General features: G+C 39.0%; 1 protein-coding gene across 1 annotated transcript in view; it reads right to left on the bottom strand.

Annotated features, from left to right (window-relative positions):
• The window catches only part of LOC117886407 (transcription initiation factor TFIID subunit 4-like), a 209,123-nt gene that overhangs the window by 91,038 nt on the left and 94,098 nt on the right, over window positions 1-23,987 (bottom strand). Inside the window, 1 exon segment of the mRNA XM_034788161.1 lies at window positions 14,286-14,342. Within this exon segment, the coding sequence (XP_034644052.1) occupies window positions 14,286-14,342 (57 nt within the window).

Raw genomic sequence — 23,987 nt, 5'->3', positions numbered from 1 at the left:
TCCCAAAGTCAAAACAGGGAAGCTAATCACAAGCTTCAACAATATTCTTTCAAGACTAAATAGAAACAAGAAATCCTATGAACTGTTACTTAAACTGCCTAATAACACAAAGAAAATGAGTGACCTTCCTTCAGACATCTAAATTTCACAGATATTCAAATCCATATCTGGTAAATATACACTTAAGGGAAAACTGACCACGCTGTTTACATTAGAAATAGTAATAATGCAATTTATTTACTTTTAAAAAATAATATTACTAGAGGGAAAACAAGCACTTTTTTTTTTTAAATCAACAACACGCTGAGCAGTCTCTCATTATTCAATTAAGATGATGTGCCTATCAGTAGAGTGTTTAATGGAGAACACAAAATATTTGTAATACAAAGACTAAACTAAAAACAGCAAATGAAAGCAATACACTTTTAATCTTCCCCAGACACATTAATGATCAACTGCCTGGTTTGTATTTTAAGTATGATTAGAAAGCTATGCATGCATCTAAATATAGATAGAAATGTCTAGTGTTTTACAAATCACAGAAAATGATACTTTAACTTTTACCCTTATTACAACCTGTAATCTAACCAATAGTAGTTAATATTTTATTGGGTTAAACTGACTGATATTGATGATAATTAAGGCTATGAGTCAGTCACGGATTCCGTGATTTTACGTGACCTCCGTGACTTCAGCCCTGGGCGGCAGGTCTCTGGCTTCCACGATTTATTGTTTATTGCCCACATCCTGGCCATGACTTTTACTAAAAATACCTGTGCCAAAACTAACTTTTACCAATGTGTACAGGAATATATACCCCTCAAAAAATTAATAATTAAGGGCCAAATCCTGTTGTGCAGGGTTTCCTGCTGGAAAGGCACATGGGAAGACTATTGTATACAGCTACAGAGACAGACATATTGTATATCAAATCACATAACTCCTCTGTGCCTCATTTACCCATCTGTTAAATAAGAGAATATTCTACAGAAGTGTTGTGAAGATTAATTCATTAATGTTTCATAAATCACTTTGAGATGCACAAGAAAAAGTTATGTTATAATCTCAAACAAACAAAAAAAAAAACACCCTACACCTGTTCTGACAGAATGAAGGTTGAAATTAAATTGCCCTTTGAAACACTAACAGATTGTAAAAAAGTCTCAATGACTGCTATAAAGATTCGAACACCAAGCTTAACTCTGCCCCTGTATACTTGTTCATCTTTCACCTGCCGGTTGGAGATGATTATACCATTTGCCACAGAAAACTTCAGTCTGCTCTACTAAGTATATGCCAAGTATATAAACTGCCAAATAATGGCCATTATTTGTAGAATGTTAGAACAGACACTTGTGCTTCCAGTCTATTATCAGGTAGAGGGGGTTTCCACTACGTATCAGGAGTATCAGGGTGGACTGGGGATAGACTTTTCTATCTGGGCCCTGAACTAAAGAGACTAAAAATGTGTCAGCAGGAGGTATGCAGCCGATTGCTGATGGCCAGCTGCCTGCTGCCGGTGCAATGTGCAGTACCCAGACTGAGTGGGCAGAGGAACAGAAGATTTACTAAGGTGCCTCTCAGCCCTCTCAGGTTAATCCATGTGCCTAGGGGGATTGGGGGCAGATGAAAGCTCGTAGCTGTGTGCTGCCTGAAGCACAAAGAGGCTGCCAAACAGGGCTTACAAACACGCTAGCTCAGTGGCAGAATTAAAGTCCTCACATGGGTTTACTCTTGAATCTGAGGCCAATGTGTATAGAGCGGACTGGAAACAGGTGATTTGACCTAGAGGCTGAAGTACATCTTGAAAATATAAGTTTATACACAGTAGGGTAGAGGCCTGACTCTCAGACCAAAACATCTGAAAAATCATGCCCCTCTTGCAGCTACCTGTCCTGGGTTCTAGCAATAAGCTGCCGCTGACAATTGCTCCCTTCCCACCTATTAAACTGGACACATGCTATCGCATTCTAAAGTCTCACACACACACACCTTGAACGATCAGTAGGGAAGAAAGCCTGCCATGGTGTCTGTGGAAAATAAAGATTTATGATTTTCCATATTTTTGTCTTGAGCCAAATGAGACTCTTATTATTTATTTTATCCCCCCATAGCATCAAGTAAGTCCAACTGTCAGTCTCTACTGTGGGGAGGAAGTGCAGTGGGGTAACGTGCCACTGCCTGTCTTTCCCAAGCGGTAGGCTGAAAATTCAACCTCAGCATGTTCCCTGCAGGGAGTGGTAGTGCAGATTAAGCCTCTGGAAGAGAGGAAGCAGAGTAGCATGCACTCCCAAATGCTTCTGACGGAACTTTCGGATGAGTCTGCTGCTGCTGCTAGGAAGATGCAACTCACAAGCTTAGTTTTGCAGATCAAGGAGCATGGAGGTGCGAGAATGCCATTTCCTCAGCTCTTCTTTGAGCCCATTCACCTGAGTATCCAATAGGGTTGCCACCCGTCTGGTTTTTACCCAGAGAGTCCGTTTTTTTGCTTCCATGTCCAGGTGCCATTTAGGGTTGCCAGGTGCCCAGTTTTCGGGGATCTGGCAACCCTCAATGGCGCCCAAACCAAAAGTCCAGTTACTGTGGCGCCGGTCATTAACCCGCACCAGCCCCTGCTCAGTCGGGGCTGTCTCCTAGCTGCAGGCAGGCTCCTTGAGATGACCCAACAAGCAATGGGGTGGGGGGGGAAGAGACAAGGAGTCTGTGATGGGGGTGGGGCCTTGAGAGTCCTATTACCAGCAATTAGAAAGGTGGTCAACCCTAGTGTTCAAAAGTATCCGCAACCGACATTCCTCCCTCTCCAGCCACACACTCCTCTCCAAACATATGTGGGGAGAAATAATTGGTAGCTCTAAAGCTGAGGGGAGTACAGGTCTGTCACATCTTACGCGCATTCAACATGCGCGATTTCAGCTTTACGTGGTCAGCAAAAACAAAAACAAAAAAAAGAGAAAAATAACCATTTTAATACTGTACCTGTAGTGCAGGCGATTCCGCCCGCCATTACACTCAATGTAATTTTGACTATATGCAATTTTCGCTTTACGCACTGACTGCGGAACGTAACCCCAGCGTAAGATGTGACAGACCTGTACTGCTAGTTATTTCTTGTGATGCTGTTAAGGCTTAGTGCTGGGGAAAGGAGGGGGCGTGAAGATTGTGCTATCATTTGTCCCTCCTTCAACGGGGGGAAGTCAGATATTGGAATGGGATGTTTTCTTTAACACAAAAAAAATTATAGTGATGAACACACACAAGCCTAGGGCCGAATTTTGCTAACTCAAATTTGAGTAGCCCTGTTGACTTTAATGGGACTATTTGCATGAGTAAGGGTTTGCAGGATTGAGCCCCCATCAATCTGTGTGTAATGTGAAAGATATTTTCACAATGAAATATCTAGAGAAATGTCTCTCTCTTTTTTTAATGAAAGATTACATTTGGTAGAGCAGAGTTTGTAACAGCCATTGTTCTTGCGGACACTTTCAGAACAGCTCTACTTAAAAACTTTACACTCCAGCTTGTCCTATGCAATAGTTTTAATTGAGGATAAGTGGCTACAATATATCAGTTTTTGAACTATGAATAGACAAAAAGTGAGAATAACTGTCCAGAAGTGAAAAACTATTTTTTTCAAAGATATATTACTCAAAACTTCAATCTTCCCAACTAAGAGACAAACATGGAAACTTTTATGCAGAATGGAAGTTTAATAACTTTAAGACATACTCTTCTCCTTTTGTGTTCCATAATTATTCAGTATTAAAAGTCACTTTTTCTGCAAAGTTTTTCAAAACTAATCTACCATGGGAACATACGTAATTTATATCTAGTCTGCAAACAACCTGTTAACATTCCACTGTAGGCAGAAAACTGCGCTCCCCCCAAAAGGTACACGTTTCCTCTTATTTACCATTGTTTTCCTGACCCACTTCTCACATACATAATGCTGAGCCCCTGCACATGCATTTGCTGAATCAGAGCCACAGTACTCAATTCTCTATGAGTGGCCCCCCTGTGCCCTTGTGGAGCCCTACTGACTTCATGCCTATCGACCTGTACAGAAAGAGTTGGAGGATCACAGCTTTAGGTTGTACACTTGCTGAGGTGGAGACTTCATAATTGCCTATAAAGCACAAGCCAACCACTAACCGATCAGAGTAAGAAAAATTTTTCTTGTGGGTAGGTTATTCCATAATTGTCAACTATAGGTGTGGTTTTGTGTGTGTGTGTTTTGGTATTGAATACTTTCAAAAACAGGACACTAACTAGATGGGCCACTACTACAAAATAATATGATAATTCCTTTGTATTCTGGTGGTATACAAATAATTATCAAAAGAAATGTAAGCGTAATTTATCAGGACATAAAATTTAGTTATATTTTTAAATATAAACCAATGTATGGTATTTAGATTCTTTCAGCTGGATACTGTATCGATCACTGGATAGTAAAATACTTCAGATCATCATATTTTTATTAGACATGCATGTCTGTGCAAATATTTAAAGTATGGTACATGTGACCACATGATAAATTAAAATGAATGATTATATTAGACTTTTTAAAAAGTATTCCTTATAGAACTATGTTTGCAGTAACTGAATTTTGCATTTTATGTATAACATTTCTACTTAGCTTAAGAGTTTCCTATTTCCCACAAGGACACCTATCACCTATGACTGTTCTGGGATAAACAAATTGCCAGTATCATAGAAATGTAGGGCTGGAAGAGACCTCGAGAAGTCAAGTTTGTCCCCCGTGCTTAAATTTATACCATCCCTGACAGGTGCTTGTCCAACCTGTTCTTAAAAACCTCCAATGACAGGGATTTCACAATCTCCCTTGGAAGCCTATCAATTATTACAAGGAACTCATCAAAATGTTTTATTAATATGGCTATTGTCTTTGTATTTTGGAGCTTTAAATAGCATGTATATATCTAAGAAGCCTGACACCATATGATAATCACTGACAGAATCTAATTAGTCCAGAGAGAGAGAGAGAGAACGAGTGCACCCAGGCCTCCTGTTCTCCATCCGCTGGATAACACTGCTATAAGCACAATAAAATGTTGATATTAAATATACATCACAGGATTGAGTGCTCAAATACCTGGGATTGTGTCTACTTTCCTAGAACTAAATCTAAAGCTTTGTCTACACTTTTTTTTGTATTGGTGTAGCTACAGTTTTGTAACGAGGGAAAAACCACAACACAAACAAACGAACAATAAGAGTCTGTCCTTCAAATATGTACAATAAAAAAATCAAGCTTAATTGGTAATAATGCTTTTTGAGACTCTAATTTTAAAACTTTGCATGAATCTTAAGAATTAATTCTTAAAGTTTAAATAATAGGAAAACTGACTAGGGCAAAAAAATGTATACATAAGGATACTAATTTTCACTTATATTGTTCCAGCTGTTATCCTGTTAATTGAAAAACTATTGATTCATAAATAAATGTATTCATAGCAAAAATATGGATAATCAAATTTGATGCGACCTTCTGTGTAAACATTTTTAATTCTTCAACCATACAGATTTTTTAAAAAACATAATTAGTATTCACTGATTGGAAATATCTGTCTTAATTGACATTGCTGTCTGAATCTTTTGTAAACGCAATATTTCCTGAGTTGGAAAATCATGATAGATTGATACCACCAAAACAAGACATTCTAAGTATCAGTACCAATTGACAATACACGATATTTCTCATCACATTTAGTTAACAATGGCATTTGATGCCAGTGATGGTGTCAATTAAAATGTGAAGCATTTATGGTTTCTATATTATAGTTTAAATGCACATATGTAAACAAGAGAAACTTTTTTTCAGACCCCCATTCTAAAGGGATACCAAATCCCAAAACATACAGTTTGTTCACTAAGATCAAACACTGGTTTGTACCAATTCAGATAATTTGAAGTAAAATTAACATCTAAAACATTAACTACAATAGAACTACAATCAGTGTCTCACAAAAAATGAACATTTATGAGGTAGGATAAATTGTTTCACTCTGTGTTTCACAAAAATCTATGTGCACTACATGGATATAATATAGGATTTGATATACCAGATCAGACCACTAAGCTCATCAAGAACAGTATCCTGTCTGTTGCAGTGATCAACACTGGATGATTCTTAGGAAGACAAAAACCCATCTCCAACTATGGATCACCTCCATTGTTCTCTCTGGGGAGAAGTAGTGTGGTTTTATGGGAGAAGACTGGATGTAGTTTAGATTTTTCCTGGACTGAAAGGGGCAATCCTCAGCTTGGGACAACTTTGGGGTAGAGGGAAGGCAAAAAAGCTCTCTCTTTATGCTTACCCCCAATTAATCCACTTCCTGTCTAAACTAGTCTTTCCTGCTTCACAAAGAAAGAGATTAGGACCTTCCTTTTGATTCTTGGCATTTTGCCTTCTTTTATCCAATCTCCCATTCCTGAATAGGAACTACAACCTTACCCTCCAACGAAGCAGTTCTTTTATTTTATAACTCTGTCCTTGCAAGAGATGCTGTGAAGTGTCTGGTCCCTGATATCACAAACATGTATGTGTGTGAACAGTTCTGTGGAATTCAGTAAGACACACTCTTGCCTAAAGTCACACACAAACATAAATGTAGGATCGGGGTCTAGACTGTGTTTTAGCCTTGGAAATTTAGCAGAATATGATAATTCTGCAGATCTTTAGTTAAAAAAATATCTATGGAGAATATTTAACTATTTGTTAAAGATATTAATATTTGTATTTCAGTAGCACCTAGAGGTTCCAGTTGAGGATCAGATCTCCATTATGCTAGACTCTGTATGCAAATATAATGATATATTGCCCTGCCCCCAAAAGCTGACAATCGAAGTAATTTATCAGGATTTGTGCTGGTCATGGTATCATACTGCATGTCTGATATTGTCTTCCTTCAAAAGAACAAAAATCTTGTAAAAATAGTTCCAATTAGTATGCTTGATAATGCAGCATTATTTTCATGGGAGTATCTTGTTTGACATAGCCAGAATCACTGAGTAGCAAGTTTTCACAGAATGGAAGTCACAGGAACTTTAACTGTAAGAAAGCCATTTACCCCAAAGCTTGGCTGTCTGATATATACCTTTGTCTTAATACAACTTTTTTCTATCATCTTGATAAAGAGAAGGAATGACTAAAAATCAGCTCAATTGGCAACTGCCCAACATAACGGAAAACTTAATAGGCCAAATTCAGACCTGTGGTGTTTTCTATAGTCCTTGTCCACACTGGAAAAGTTTATAAGTATTTTTCTGCACTAGGTAGCTCCACCAGGTGACAAACAATGGAAGCTATAATATATACAGGAAATTTTTGTCTGGTTTGGGTTTTTTTTTGTTCTTTTGTTATTGTTGTTTTTACCACCGTGTTGTTAACCTTGCTCACATGGTAATAAAAATGCCTGTACCCCATCTATACAACAGCTTCAGTATTGACAGAACTGGTACAGAAAAACATTTACAGAATATTCCAGTTTAGATTCACCATTATTGGTCAAATAAGCATTAAATCAATCACTATTCCAAGATCAAATTCCTAAGATTCTCCTTCTTTCTTTAAATCTTCTGACCCTCAGATGATTTAGGGAGCTAAATGGAGATTTAATTTAAACTTATTTTCTGTTCAGGATCTCAATTCCTGGACAGAAAATAATTTGTTATAAAAGTCATTTAAGAAAGAATAGATGGTTTCTTACCAAACTCCTTACGCTTTTGGTTTTCAGCAAAATCTGAATATAGGGATAATTGCAGTAAATCTGAATCTATATACAAGCAAATACCACTACTACGGAATTATTGAGGAATTATCAATACAATGTTAAGAAATTATATATTGTAGAATTGTTTTTATCTCTTAATAGTTAAATATCCTGAGCTGAATCAGAATTACAATATTTAGCTCAGAAGCAACTTTTCTTTTTAGTATGGGAACAAGAATGGTTTAATATTTCCATGTCAGTGTTAAAGCCTTGTAAAATGTGCGTGTGCTCAGTGCTCCGACAGTCTACCTAACTTTTTTTTTTTTTTTTTTTAAGAGTGAGGAGTGTTATAGATTTGTGTACAAATATATCTAACATCCTTTCCAAACACTTTTTGCATATATTATCAGAACAGGCTGCATTTCAAAAGCTAGATGCTTAAGGCAATTTAACCCTCCTACAATGAAAGCCACTCTGGGCGAGGCAGAGAAAGTGTAGCAACCAAATGGAGGGCACCACAATGCCCAGAGGTTTGCAGCAGGCATAACACCGCCACGGGCACTGAGAGAAACATGCTCCCTGACAAACTCATAGCTGACGAAAAGGTGCAGTCTGCAGTCAGTGCATCCCCATAGTCATTGGCCAGCACACAGGGTGTGACAATTTGGAGGAATCTATGTACAGCTTATGAATTCTGTTTGATATTGGGGACTGTCTGTATCTGTGTCAGAGTGAAAACTCTGTTTTGATTGTAAGGCTAGTCTTTGCCTTCTCCGCTGTCTTTTGCCTCCATGCTGAGTTAAATCCCACAAGGCAACAGGAGAAATTCTTGCACCTGGCACAGGGCTAACAATAGAAGGTTAAACTTTGGGTATCTCTACACTGTAATTAAAAACCTGTGGCTGGCTCATGCCAGCTGAGGGCTTGTGAGGCTCAGGCTAAGTGGCTATTTATTTACAGTGCAGATGTTTGGGCTTGGGCTAAAGCCCTGAGCCTTGGGACCCTCCTCCCTGGCAGGGTCCCAGAGCTCAGACTCCAGCCCAAGCCCAAACACCTACATCTCAGTTAAACAGCCCCTTAGCCCAAGCCCTGTGAGCCCATGTCAGGTGGTATGGGCCAGCCTCAGGTGTTTAATTGCACTGTAGACATACCCTTTGACAATCATCCATTTAACTGGTATACCCTTGGACAAAGAGACAACTGATGCTCAAGGTAAATAAGATTTTTTGTCCGAACTCTAGAGCGGTGGTAACTACACAACAGATCACTCAGTCGGGGATTTTGAAATGAAACTGAGCAGGAAGACACCTGACAAAGGGGGCTTGATGTTATAAAAGAAAGGGACTCTCACTGGTCATTTTTTTCAGGGCGGGCAGGATGGGAAAGAGACTCCATAATGAGAAGCTATATGTTGAAGCACTGGGGAGAGGAAAGATCTTGGACTCTCTAGCCTATGCTCAAAGAATGACCGAGTGGTGAAGAAACTGAGGCAGGGAAATTGTGTTTTGCAGTTGACTTTCCATTCTTTCAACTCTCTAGGTCTCTGTATCCTTATGTTAAATAAAGAGTAATTTATTTTAAACTGCTGTGCAAAGTCTATCTGTGTGTGCTTGTCTGCTTCACTATCACAAGCCCTTGAAGAGGTGAACTATAAACCCAGAACACCCACATGGCTGGAGTTCTGGGAAAGGGTGTGTTTAAGTTATGGGGCAAGCTGAGGGATCAGCATTGTTCCTGGGGGTGCAGGGCAAGTGGCCCATGTAGCTCAATTTCTGCAATGGGGTAACAGACTGACAACCTGTGCCCTGGAAATGTGCCAGACAGGCCAAGGAAAGACAGTATCGGAGCCTACTCAAATCAAGAGAAGCTTATAGCACATGGGTTGGGACAGAATACTGCAACCTAGTGAATGTCCAGCAGAGGGAGCTTTACTAAGGGCTGTGTGCGTGACACAACTATTGCCCCATCCTCAACAAACGCCCTGGAAGAGTTTTCTCATTTCAGATGTGTTGTTACTATTATGCAAATATTAAAAAGGTGGGCTGCTGGCACAGATAAAGATAATATCCCTGGAGTGCACTCAAAGGCTAGGTCTACACTACCCGCCTGAATCGGCGGGTAGAAATTGATCCCTGAATTGACGCTCTTACTCCACCAGCGGAGGTGGGAGTAAGCGCCGTCGACGGGAAGCTGCAGAGGTTGATTTTGCCACCGTCCCTACAGCAGGGTAAGTCGGCTGCGATACATCGAATTCAGCTACGCTATTCGCGTAGCTGAATTTGCGTATCTTAAATCGACCCCCCCTGTAGTGAAGACTTGCCCAAAGTGAAATTCTGTCCCCACTGAAACCAATGGAAGTTTTGCCACTGACTTCCGTGGGGCCAAGATTTCACACCCATGGTGTACAGTGCATCTGAGACCAAATTCTGCCTAGGGGTTATTTAAACAAATTCAGCTACTTCACTTTCAGTCTAAATAGGAAGTTCAGTTAATGGACACTGAACATATAGCAAGTTATCCATAACAGAAAGGATGCTCAGGATCTCACCTCTGTCTTTCTTTGAAACCATTTATATTATTCATTACTATGTGTTGACTCAGTTATTCCTAATCTTCCTCTAATCTTGCTAGCAGTTATATAGTCTGTTTTATGTCCTATTTAATGAACCCTTTTTATGAACGTTAGAGAACTCATTTCTCTAATACATATTTGTAGTTGATTTTCCATTCTTTCAACTGACTGAACAATTGCCATCATATTTTTTAAAACTTGATTTTGAAAGGTTTAACAATGTAATAAAAAGTAAATGTTGTCCACAAATATTGCTATTCCTTGTACAGGTTGAACTGACAATCACACTGAATCTTTCTTATTTCAGAATGTAGCCTAGGTTTAAATACTCTTGTAGATCAGTATACAAGTGAAGAGGAGCATTTTTCTCGCAATAAACTAACTTAAAGATAATGTTGCATCACTTTGTTAAATAGGTTTAACATTAAAATACACTTACTGGTCACCGTCTTGTCCTTGTCAACAAGGAGAGTTGCACCAGTTTAATGAAGACATGAATTTTAATTAAAAGTTAAACAAGTGTAAACCCCAGCTTGAACACTTATTTTGATTTAGCTTACATCAATTCGGAACAGGTTTAAACTAAACCTTAATAGACCACTCAAACAAAAATAAGAGTGACCACACAGGAGTTTGCATCAGTATGTCTAAAACAATGCAAGCCTGTGTGTAGATAAAGACTCACTTTCACAGACAGTGTCTATGGTAGGGCTATATATAACAAGGTTAATTATTATGTTTAATAAGTTTTTTTATCCAAATTTAAAACTGGTTTGAGCTAATTTGGTTTAAAGAAAATGTGACTGTCCAGAGGTCCTGAGCATAAAAGAGTACCCTTTGCTTTTATTTATTTTTTTCTTTCCCTTATCTCTTCCTATTATAATTTTTTCCTATATTTTGATATCTTTCTTCTCAACTCTAAAACTAGGTATTTCATCCTTTAGATTTGTCTTCCCCATAAACCATTGCTGAGCCACTCCTTTCAGATTTCATCTCTCTCTCTCATCTCCCGCATTGGTCCCAATCTCTGCACATCATTGTCTTTATTTCTAGTGCCCACACCTTGGACTTCTCTTTGCTTCTAAAATCTCCACCCACTTTGACTCTGAGTTTACCTGAGATGGATCCAGAGCACAGTCCTGATCACCCTACAAATGAGGATGAAGAGATAATGTCAAAATGTTTGGGTGGGTAATAGAATGAATATGCTGGTGTCACCCTTCAAATATAGGTATATCAACAGCCCTGAAACATTATAGATTTATAGAGCCTGCAAACCCTTCCAGATAATGGTAAAATTCTCAAATCTTTATCAAAAGAAGAGCAAATTTAGGATTTACAAGCATAAAACGTCAATTATGCTTCACAAACCCCAACACTATCCGGGAAATAAGACTAAGCTCCAAAGCGCTGTGCATAAAATAGGAGACTTGGGGGTTCTCAGCATACCTGACTAAATAATAGTGTCTAACCCCCAGCCAGAAGGGCAAATGAGCAACAAGTGTCTTCAAAATCCAACATTCAAGTCATTCTTATAAATTAGGGAAATATTGATTTCAATTCAGCTAATCTTCATAAAGCTAACGACATCACCTTCATCAGTTCACAAAATCTGGAGGGAGACCCAAATCTCCTCTTGAATATAGATCATCTGCACATTTAAAAGTAGACCAGCTGGCAGAGAAGTTATAAAACTGAGACTTTTTTTGAAAAGTTAATTCAAGGTCTTTAATTTCAGATAATATAATGCCCCAACTACCATCTGGCCACTAGTATATCATCTTCTGTATTACAAAGTCGGTCATTTTGTCTCAGTAGTACCAATGCAACTGACTATGTCAGTATTCATTCAGCAACTGATCCAACTAAACTACATGTAAAAAAAAGCTAAACTAAAAGACATGTCACTCCTACTTACTTTTTGTACTTTCCACCCATTTTGGGGGCATTCATTGCAAAATATATTTTAAATATATATTAAATATATTTAAATATTTGTAGGTGAAAAGACACTCAGTAAATTGAAGAAAAAAATTCAGAACCCTAATTACTGAAAAATGAGTCTTATCTTATAGTCATATGGTTTTAAATATGTAGAATGAAATTCAACTTCAGACAGAGGCAGAGAGCCAGCAAATTATGCACTTTAATTAGAAGGGTGGGAAACAAGGCAGGGCTATTGTACAAAAGAACAGGGTGCAGCATTCTGAAACAGAAAACCCGGTATTCATTCTTCATTTGTTCATTCCAACAAGTTACCATATTCAGGAACAATTACTACTTTAAAGTCACACAGCAGTTTGATCTGAGCATTACTAATTAGATTACCACCAAAATATTTGCTAACTCAATAATAAAGCAAGATTATTATTTTTTAACGTTTTCTTCTATTCACAAGTCTGTACAGCATCACTCCCCCTAGTGGATCAAGAAATGCAATGTATATCAAAATTACTTCTCAGTAAGAAGAGATGCTCAGAGCAATAGCAACCAAATCTACTAGACAGTAAGTCTTTCAGCACAGCAATAAAGAATTCATCTTATTTCAGTCTGATTACTTGTTAAAACATGTATTTTTACTAAAAGAGACAATCATTTTTCCTTCCGCTGCCTACCAATTAACTAGTAAGAAGAGCACTCAATGAGAGACTATGGCTCCATACCGCCAACGAATGGCAAATATTTCTAGGATTGTTTACTTACAACAACAAAATAATTAAATCTACTAACCAGCTTAGCTTTGCAGGCAGTATGAACTACAAATGTTTGAACAGTGCCTCATTCTCACTTTCAACAGTAGAATAGCTTTTGTGGTAATCTCAGCAGCCAGTTTTGCTACATTTCATTAACTTCAATTATTTTTACATATTTTCAAAACTGATTTTCTTTTTGTTCTATGCCTTAGTATCTTTGTTGGTAGCTGGTATGACAATTCCAGGAAAGTAGTTGATTAGTGAAATTTTTAAAATATTTTCAAAATCCTTAGTCCAGAAAAGCAGCTACCCATGGCAAAAAGTTTAAATGAACTCTTTTTGACATTTCTTCTTCATTACATATTTCATATCTATTCACAGTAATTCATGCCATGGAAGAAATTAATATATATTTCATCTATGTACTTCAAAAAAGAGCAGCTTTTTTGCTTCTCATCCTATATACATGAGATCTGTATAGCTATGGGAATTATAAAACACTGACCACACAGAGCAAATATAAATCGGGAAAAACAGGGAAATAGGTAAAATATTTGTCAAACAAATACCTCTGTATATATTATCTCCTAATGGACTTCATTAATACAATTAATGGAATTTAACTTCAGGTAACAGGGATCAGGGTTTGCTGGGTATCCTATTGATATTGGTTTTTTAAATAACAATTGCATTTAACAGATAGATATTTTATGTCTTTCTAAATAAAGTTATGACTTGATCCTTTTAAGTACATAGGGTAACTGTAAGCAAGAGGCAGGCTCCTTAATTCAGTGTGAATAAACGATGCTCAGCACCTCACAGAACTATAATATCAAAACGTCAAATGCAGTTATTTGATTATTTTTAGACTACAGGAACTAAGAATGATGACTGAATAAAACATCAAGCTTAAAAACATTAATTGTTACAAAAACAAGTAACTAAAGTAGCACATTTCTAGGAAGTGACATTTTACAGAAAGACAAAGGCATACATTTTCCACCAAAATCTAATGCCGCTGTCATCATCAACAACCCAACAAAAGCTACAGCTACCTAAAATGGAAATGAAAATGTAATGTATGGAAATATTCTCTTATAAAATCTCCTTAGGCTTCACATGTATTAATGTATTAGTTTGCAAACATTAAGATCAAAGGCAAAGCAACAAATACATCCTAAAAGTTTTAGTCAGATTTTTATTAACGATATACAAGTAGCAAGGCATAAAAAATTAATATGTTCAAGCCTTGAAATGTCAAGTGTAATGATCTCTAGCTCTGCTTACCTCCTTTGCTTTTTGTTTCAGCCTAGCTTGCTCTGGGTCTTCTTGCCTTGAGCGACTCTACATGTTTAAAAAAAATGAGAAAAAAGGTTAACAGATGGTTTAAGAACCCCTCATCTGTTGCAGTAAGTTAAAAAATAGCAAAGAAAGGGGAACAGGATACAAGGTGTCAAAGACGGGATGCTTAAAGTCATAGAAGTGCAATTTCAAGCCTGTAGGCCTCACCCAATACACTGTTAAATATTCAGTTGTAAATAAAATCTACACTGTAAGTTTAAATAAAAAACCCAAACTTCTGTTATTACCAACTCTGAAGTTTCAAGAGAAGTTTAGATTCTGGCTATTTAATACGTACACATGTGTTTGCTATGAAACAATTATGTCCTAACTCAGAAAAGAAAAACATCTGATAGAAGCATCATTCAAATATTTTACATTATCTTTTATCGTTTATTGATTTAAAATTCTTCACAATCAAATAATTATACTCACATATTTCATTAACAGAAACATATTATAAGGTTAAAGCTGGTCTCGATACAAAATGAATATCTCTATTAGAAAGTCCTTGTCTCAGCTATCATCAAACTAGCACAATTAAAAATGTGAGCATTCTGTAGAAGCACACTGTGTTTAAAGCGTAAAAACACATATGTAAGGCTCAGCCAAGACATGACTCCTTCCTATTAATTGTCGTTCTATAACCTACCAGTGAGACCCTCCTAAAAGCAATCCTTACAAGACATTTTCCCTTCAGAAACAGAAATAAATAGCTTTCAGATGCAGAAAGAATAAAGCTATATGATTATATATATGTGATCCTTAGAGTACCTCTCTATAGGTATTTATATATTTGTACATAAATATTAATAACTAATTATTGCCTGCATATTTTAAGACAATTATGTCACACATTTAAACCAATATGCAGACACTAAATATGTATTAAAGGTCAAGAGTAATGAGAAATTCCTGAACTCAGATTCATGGAATTCAGTTATCACTCAAACAGAACAAAACAAATTTAGAAGCAGATTAGAAATGTATTATTGTAGTTTCTCAATTTATTATATAATTGGCTAAAATTCAGATACTTAGGTATCAAAACTATATCCAGTCATAGTAAAAAAAAATCTGTGGTTCCCATATGAACAATTATTCTTGTTTTGACACATGAAAGGTGTAATTATTTATTATTTGTATATTTCTTTGTATATTAAGTTTCCTGCTATGTCATTTAGACAAATATTAATGGAAGAGTAGTTCTATCCTTTTTCTTCCCTCCACCTTTCCAACTTGGAGAAAGATCTAAGGCTTCGGAACAGGAAGAGTGAATAATTTGCAATCACATAGGTGTGTGTCAGTGTGAGTGTGAGTGTGAGTGTGAGTGAGTGAGTGTGTGTGTGTAACATCTTATACTGTGCTCTTGTTAAAAATCCATGAAGTTAAAAGTCCATGAAGAAAAAGCAAATGGAAAGCATGAATTAGGAGTGGGAAGACGCTGGCTCCTAACATGGCAGACATCGCTGTAGGGAGTTCTGACTATCTCATAGCTGATATTCTCTAATGTACTGGGACAAACACAGCTACAACTCTGAATTTTGGCAGGTAAGAGAAAACTCACTCTGAATTTACTGTACTGTTTTTTAACTGTAATTATTTTTCCAACTGGTACTGCATGTAGATTAAAGCTATGATGCCAAAAAAACAGGAACAAACTGGAGGAAAGGCTTTTTCAAGATCTGTCTGACACTGTCATCACACATGCTAGCTTCATCTTCCAATAGCACCTAGCAGTGATTTTGTGGCTGCTGGCATAGTTAAGGACAGCTTGGCTAGAGAGCTTCTGGAGAACAGGTAATGAGAAGCAGAATACTATAGATCTCTAATGACTACAAAGTTATACCAGCCAAGATAAAACTTTAAGATGACGTACAGAACGGGACTTGAAATTACAGTGATCAGGCAAATGCAAAAGCTCACGACAGGTAAATTGGTCTAAACAATTGTTAAAGTAGAAGGCTGGGAATAAGGAAATCTGGGTTCTATTTTCAGATCTGAGAGATCTGTGAACCGATTCAGCAAAGCAACTAAGGCCTTGGCTACACTTACCCGCTAGTTCGACAGCTGGAAATCGAACTTCTGGGTTCGACTTATCGCGTCTAGTCTGGACGCGATAAGTCGAACCCGGAAGTGCTCGCCGTCGACTGCGGTACTCCAGCTCGCCGAGAGGAGTACCGCGGAGTCGACGGGGGAGCCTGCCTGCCGCGTGTGGACCAAGGTAAGTTCGAACTAATTCGAACTAAGGTACTTCGAACTTCAGCTACGTTATTCACGTAGCTGAAGTTGCGTACCTTAGTTCGAATTAGGGGTGTAGTGTAGACCTGGCCTAAGAACTTACTTAAATCCATTCCTATTCAGCAAAGAATTTAAACATATATTTATTTGGCCTTCAGTAGGGTGTAAATTTATGCTTTGCAGAAAAGAGGTGGACTTAAGCACATACTCAAGGGCTCAGGGGTCGGCAACGTTCGGCACGCAGCTCGCCAGGGTAAGCACCCTAGCGGGCCGGGCCAGTTTATTTACCTGCTGACGCAGCAGGTTCGGCCAATCACGGCCCCCACTGGCCGCGGTTTGCCGTCCCGGGCCAATGGGGGCGGTGGAAAGCCGTGGCCAGCACATCCCTCGCCGCTTCCCGCTGCTTCCCACCGCCCCCATTGGCCTGGGACGGCGAACCGCGGCAAGTGGGGGCCGCGATCGGCCGAACCTGCCACGTCAGCAGGTAAATAAACTGGCCTGGCCCGCTAGGGTGCTTACCCTGGCGAGCCGCATGCCAAACGTTGCCAACCCCTGGCTGAACAGGCCTTTCTTTGTCACCTAGTACAACTCATTTAACCTATTTGTGACTCAGTATCTCCATCTGTATATGAAGAACTGCTACTGAAGAGGACAGTTTAGACCTCGTTTGAGCAGGATTTCTCTAAAAGTCCCTTGTCCATCCAAAAGCTAGGCTGTCAGATGCTGTATTGGGTGGTTGATCCTGCCCCCTTCAGTGACAGTAGGTTTTGAGGTGTCCATAAGTGAATGCCTGAAGGTCCCTCTCTGAAGGAAGGAAGAACCTGCTTCTGATAGACCCTGAGTGGGAGGCATTTCTCCCTCTCGCATATTAGCCCAATTTGTGTTAATTACCTGTGTTTTGTTTATGGACTATCCTGGAAAGGAGAGACTTGGAACTGACCAGGCTGGAGGGCCAAGTCCCAAGAAGAGACAGCCGCTGCCCCAAGAGAGCCATGAAGGGGTGCCAAACAGTGAGCTGACTCTCCTCAGGCCTTCCTACTACTGACCGTAAATTCTGGACAATAGAGGGGTAGTAGGAAATGGCCCAGGGAGGGAATCCTTAAAGTGTCAGACCCTTTGGTAGCTCTCACGGGTCCCTGAGCCAGAGCCTGGTGGAGTGGGAGGGCCTGGGCTTCCCTACCAACTCCCCTGTCTATATGCTGAAGGGCCCAATCCCTGACCAGTAGGTGATGCTCGCCATGAGCAACAACCATCACAGCACCCCCACAGTGAATACCCATAAGGATCAACATTTGAAGAATTGCTACAGATAACAGCTATGATCTTATGTTTTAAGGTGTAAAAAAAATTTTTTCCTGACCTGATCAAACAAAACCAGGCCAGGAGATGAAAGTTCAAGTTAATCTGAAAGAGATTCTTAAAGCAACCGAGATTCTCTGCAAAGCTCCAGAACAAATAAGAAAAATGGTCTGGGGGTGAAAGCAGCCAGCCAACTCCCAAACAGAACTAAATAAGAGAATTTCATCAGCGGTGAAGACATACAGTAATGTGTGGCATTAAATAGGTAAACATATAGTTAAAGGTGAAGTTGATACTATGTTTAGAATAATTCAGTGGATTTATGGTTCCGCAACTAACCCATTATTAAGTCTTTATTTAAAAAAAAAATAAGACTGACTGCCTTTAGAATAACTAGAATCCAGACTTCATGTTATATGCTCACTGCTGCAATCAGTAGTGGCCTTTCTTGCTTTAGTGCATCAGGAACTTTTATCCTTCTTGTCAAGAGTTAGACTTTTTAACAGAATGTTTAAAGCAGGGGTCGGCCAGTGGGGGCCGCGATCGGCCGAACCTGCCGCGTCAGCAGGTAAATAAACTGGCCCGGCCCGCTAGGGTGCTTACCCTGGTGAGTCACGTGCCAAACGTTGCCAACCCCTGTACTACAGGTACCCTTGTCATGTAATCCTATTCATAAATGTATCAAGCTCCTCGAGCCTCCTAATAAATGACCGTTTTCAGTATACAACAAAAGATTAAATCACCTTGTAGTTAACCCACCTTAAGCTAAAGCCCAAGTAAACAGCTGTGTCTTGTCTCTGAGGGTCATCCAATGCAAGTTCTTCTGTTTTGACCTGCAGTAAGAGCAGGATCCTGATTTAAGGACTATTCAGAGTGTGCAAAGCTAAGGACTCCCAGGAGAGGAGACTCAATTGATTTCTAAGATACTCAGAAAACATAACGAAGAGCATGGTATAAAGATGCAGAAATAGAGGGATCTCAGCTGTCACAATGGCTCATAAGGTGAGAGGTGGTCTCTTAGGTAGGTCTGAAGTGCGTCATAGCAGAATAAACCCAACACTTGGATTGGACGCTGAAGCAACTAGGAGGCTAATGTAATATGTTTGATATAATTTAGACTACAAAGAAAATACCATGATGCTCAATACTAGAAGAAGCTTCCCATTGACTTTCAAAGGTAGTCCTATATGCAGCATGTTGCAGAAGTCTAGTAGGGAGGTGACAAAAGAATAGATCATTGAAGCAAAGCTCCATCTTAAAACTAGTTAGATTTTCCCCCACCAAAAGTACTCCTACTAGAATGCTGTTCCAGGACCTCACTCCTCTGATGGTTAGAAAGCTTTGCCTAATTTCTAGCCTAAATTTACTCATGCCCAGTTTATATACATTTATTTTGTGCCAACACTGTCCTTTAGCTTAAATAGCTTTTCTCCCTGCCTGGTGTTTACCTGCCTAATGTATTTGTAGAAAGCAACCATATCCCATCACCTCTCAGTCAATGTTTTGCTAGGCTAAACAAGACAAGTTCTTTTAATCTCCTCTTGTAAAACAGATTCTCTGTTCGCCTGATCATTCTAGTAGAAAGCCTTCATTTTAAAATCTGAGATTTTTATGAAAGGTTTCTTCAAATGCTGATGAAATCGAGACTTAAAAACATATAAGCTGCCCGAAATGTGTCACAGCTAACTGGGGTGATTTGATATGCTACTTTTAAAAACATCACTGGCTTCTCGTCACACTCCATTTCAACTGTAAGCTTTTTGTCCTTGCGTCTAAGATCCTGTACAACTTTGCTCCTGCTCAGCTCTTGAACTCCTACTTACTGCTCTACTCTTGTCCCTTTTTGCTCCCTTCTTGCCTTCTTCACTCCACTCAAGCTACCTAACAACCCCCTTTGTGCTCTCTTATTCTGGTCTCCAGGACTTCTTCCAGACCACCCCTTTTACTTGGACCCCTCCTCCAACCTCAGTCTGCCACATCTCCACCCTCTCTGTCCTTCAGACACAAACTTCTTTCACAACCTCAAAGCATGGAAGCTTTAAGTAAAGTGGATATTAAAAATATAAACTTTAAATCATGAAACTTTTTTCAGGCACCTGTTCACCACCACTCAGTCACTTCAGTTCCTTTTGGAACCCTTCCCCCATCATTCAACTCTGTGGCCACGTCTAGACTAGGAAAATAGCTGATATATTTTAAACGTGATCTAACATATTTTAACTAGCACATTTTTAAACCCTAGGCTTCCTCCTAAGATTCCCTTTGAGGGTTGACCATGACCAGCTAACATGTTTTTAAAGTTGTTAACCCCACCTCTTAGAATTTAAGAACACATTCATTAATTACTTAGCTAACATGTTTTTAAACACGACCTGTTTTCCTAGGCTGGGCAGGATGCTATTTTGTCTGTGTAGGCTGTAAGTTCCTTGGGGTAAGGCCTTGCCATCTTACTTATCTGAAAAGCACACAGCTTACTTTGAGCTTTAATATACATAATAAGCTTTGAAAATGTGATTCACTAATGTGAGTTTAATGTATGTATTCAAAATAAATACTTAAGGGGGGGTTTCAAAGCACATTTTGTAAAACTCTTTTGACAAAGGAGCTTTCTGAAAACTCAGCTTTTCTTCCTAATATAGTGAAGTATTATTAAATAGAATGACGACAGCTGCTGCATTTTAAGGCAGGAGATATGCATCCCATACAGCAGCGGTTCTCAAACTGGGGTCAACGGAAACCAAGTCAGGTCTGGTTCCAGGGGGGTCTGCGAGTCATGTCTGGTTCCAGGGGGTCCATGAGTAACGTCCGGGGCTGCTGGCCCCGCTGATCAACTCCTCCTCCTCCCCCACAGTGCCTCCTTTATTCTGCGAACAACTGTTCAGCAGCGTGCAAGAGGCGCTGGGAGGGAGGGGGAGGAGCAGGGATGAGGCACGCTCAGGGGAGAGAAGAGGTGGGGAAGAGAAAGGGCAGGGGTGGACCAGGTGCAGGAAGAGGTGGGGTGGAGCCTTGGGGGAAGGAGTAGTGTGGGGATGGGGCCTGGGGCTAAGCGGGGTTAAGCACCCCCAGGGAAAATTAAAAGCCGGCTTGCGGGTCTGCGAAAAATTTTAAATCAAAATGGGGGTCCTCAGGTTGCTAAAGTTTGAGAAATGCTGCCATAGAGTTCTTTCTTCCAGTTAGACAGCGATTGCGTTTTTTTAAATGAACAAAGTTTACAAGTTTTATTTTTATATTTTAGTTGAATGTATCCTCCTCCTGTAGCCATTTTTTAAAACAGATAGAATATGAATAATTATGCATAATATTATGGTCAGAATTATAATCCCTTTGCTCACAGTTCAATAGGTTGATACAATTTATCCACACAATTTGTAAAATCAGTGCTGCACTACATTTTACATTTTATGTCATTTACAAAAATGTAGGATATACCACTAGATTCAGAACCACTTTGGAGCCTTAAGCTTAAAGGACTTGTGCTTTAAAAGCTCTCAGGGCTAGCACGTGATTGTCTTCTGCTTTCAGCAAGCACTTCCATCACAGTCTAGCGCTAGGCATTTATAACTTCACTTTTTTTTTAAATCTATATTGGGAGACTTTAATGTTTCAAATTCATCTTTTTCATTAAAGTGAAGAGTCACGTCTGTAGGTGCGGCACTATTGAGAGCCACTGCTGTGCCAACAGTTTCAATTTTAAACCTATTTTTCCCATTGATGACATTAGAACTTCACCCACGGCTGCACCAACTTATAACTTTCACTTTTCATTAAAAAAGTTAAATTGGCAACATGAAACACTTTGCTTTCACATTAGCTGTGTCAATAAAAAGTGAAAGTTAAAAGCAGCATAGCTGAGGGTAAAACCCTATTCAAAGTTGTGGTCACGCTGAGGTGGCATGCAAAAGTGCACCTCCAAAAGCTGTTTTTTTGTTTTGTTTTTAATTGTTAAAATGGTAGAAAGTAACAAAATTTCAAATCCCCCAAAACTAAGCCCCCCACTTTCTTATCACAAATGAGCAGTATTGCATCGTCACCCTCATTGTTAGTCTTGGGAGACAGGAAAAGGATTAAATAAGCATGGAGATTTAACTCTCCTCTCACTCAGAGAGGTGGCTCCTACAGAAGAGGATGGAAGCCCATCGGCAGGACTATAGTAGGGAAATTTGCTATTGCCACTATCTGCACTACATCTGTTCAGTGAATAGAGGACCATAGCCTTGAGTGGTGTCACATTCAGCACCATCCGCAAGCACTAAAATTAACTTTATAAACTGCACCAGAATATAATCCTTTGTTCACTAACCTAGTGACAATTTTTACCAAAAAGAGGCTATGAAAAAACATACTACATTCCTATGATTGTTGTATTTACTTTTAGTACCCAGGAATTTGGTAGTACCATAACCACTAAACGAAAAAACACTAAAATGGATGGACTAATAATAACTGAGTCCCAGGACCTGATAGGATGATATATGCCATTCAATTAAACGTATGGTGAGAAAAATTCACTTGTCAATGTCACACATCATGTGCAATGAAGCCAGTATGATCACCTGAACTAACATTTTAGTTTTATAAACAATTTTGAAATGGTCAGCTTCCTTAAATACTGTAACATGGAATATTTTTTATTTCTTAATTCCTTGGGCATAGACAACCCCCATCTACACATATCTAGTGTAAAAAGCATGTGATTATTCAAATATCCATTTAGAAATAAAATCAATCCATGATCACCAACTATGGTTTCACATTGTGTTTTCTTCTGCCACCAAGAGCATTTCCATTATTGACCACATATTCAAAATCTTATTCTACTCTCACATGTAAGCCTTACACATCCCAGGTTACTGAGACAGTAAACAAAAGAAACAAATAAGGCCCAACACCTTTAGTGTAACGCAAAACAGTGTTCTGCTCTCTTAGAAATCCCATTCAAAGCAGACCACATTAAATGTAAAGATAAATTCCTCAGCTGATTTCAGTGTGGCTTTTGACTTTTTAGTTGTCCTAAGACTGCTCTTTGCTATCTCTCTCTAAGAATGTAATTTCCCCCACTCACCACTGTCGGACAGATTCAAAGGCTCTCTCCCTTCTGCATCCAGAGGGGAGCAAAGACCACTGGATCCTAACTAGAAGTGCATACAAGGTGGAAAGCAGGCTCTGATGCATGTTCCCTCTGTAGGGCTTGGGGGCTCCATGTATGCAGAGAAGGTTGTGGCCAGCTGTTGTATGGCATTGTTCTCTCACCCCAGCATTTTTCACCAGCAAGACAAACCAAAATAAGGTAATGTTGATTCAGACAGCATTATCTTGTGTGGATCCCTCTTGCCACAATGTGGAACCCTCCCTTGACAACCCATCTCCTCCAAATTTATGTTTTCATATTGGACTCATTACCATGGTGTCTGAGCCGGAGAGAGGGGTTCCAAGACAGGTGGTGGCTGGGAATCACAATGGGTTTTGGGGGACAACCTCACTCCAGACACTTCTATCAGGGAGAGAGTAGAAACAGTGGGAAAAAAACCTGTGGACTTGACCCATTCAGCTTTCTCTATCATCATACTCACCAAATCACAGACATACACCAAACTTCTTCTATGGGCAGGTTACTCCATAACCGCCTGTTGTATAGTTTGTTGCACTTCCCCCCAAAGCATCTGGTACTGGCTCCTGTTAGAGATACGGTACTAGTCTAGATGGACCCCCAGGCTGATCAGGTAAAACAATTCCTATATTCCTAAAATACTAACCTTAAAAATGAACCTAACAGTCCTGTGATTGTACTTTTGTTCATAATAAACCACAGCACTATTAGAAAGTATCTACCTGTGATCGATCAATTTTACATCTGCAATACAATGAAAATAAGGGAATCCCTATATTCTGCCCAAATTATTGGCAAACTCTATGAGTTACAAGGAATGGCCATGGCATTAGGAGAGTTCCAGTCAGATTAAGGTTATTTTGCATACTGATATTTCAGTATATCTTTAAGTGGTACTCTCTAGTTAGACTTTGCTTTCCCTAAATTCTCTTTTTTCTTCTCTGTCTCCCTTGTCTGTAATTCTACTTATCATCCTCTCTAAAATATTTCCAGAATCTAAT

The sequence above is a fragment of the Trachemys scripta genome, chromosome 13, assembly GCF_013100865.1.
Source record: "Trachemys scripta elegans isolate TJP31775 chromosome 13, CAS_Tse_1.0, whole genome shotgun sequence".
NCBI classification, from domain to species: Eukaryota; Metazoa; Chordata; order Testudines; family Emydidae; genus Trachemys; species Trachemys scripta.
Note: the sequence above shows the minus strand (reverse complement) of the source record. Positions and strands in the feature narration are given on the sequence as shown.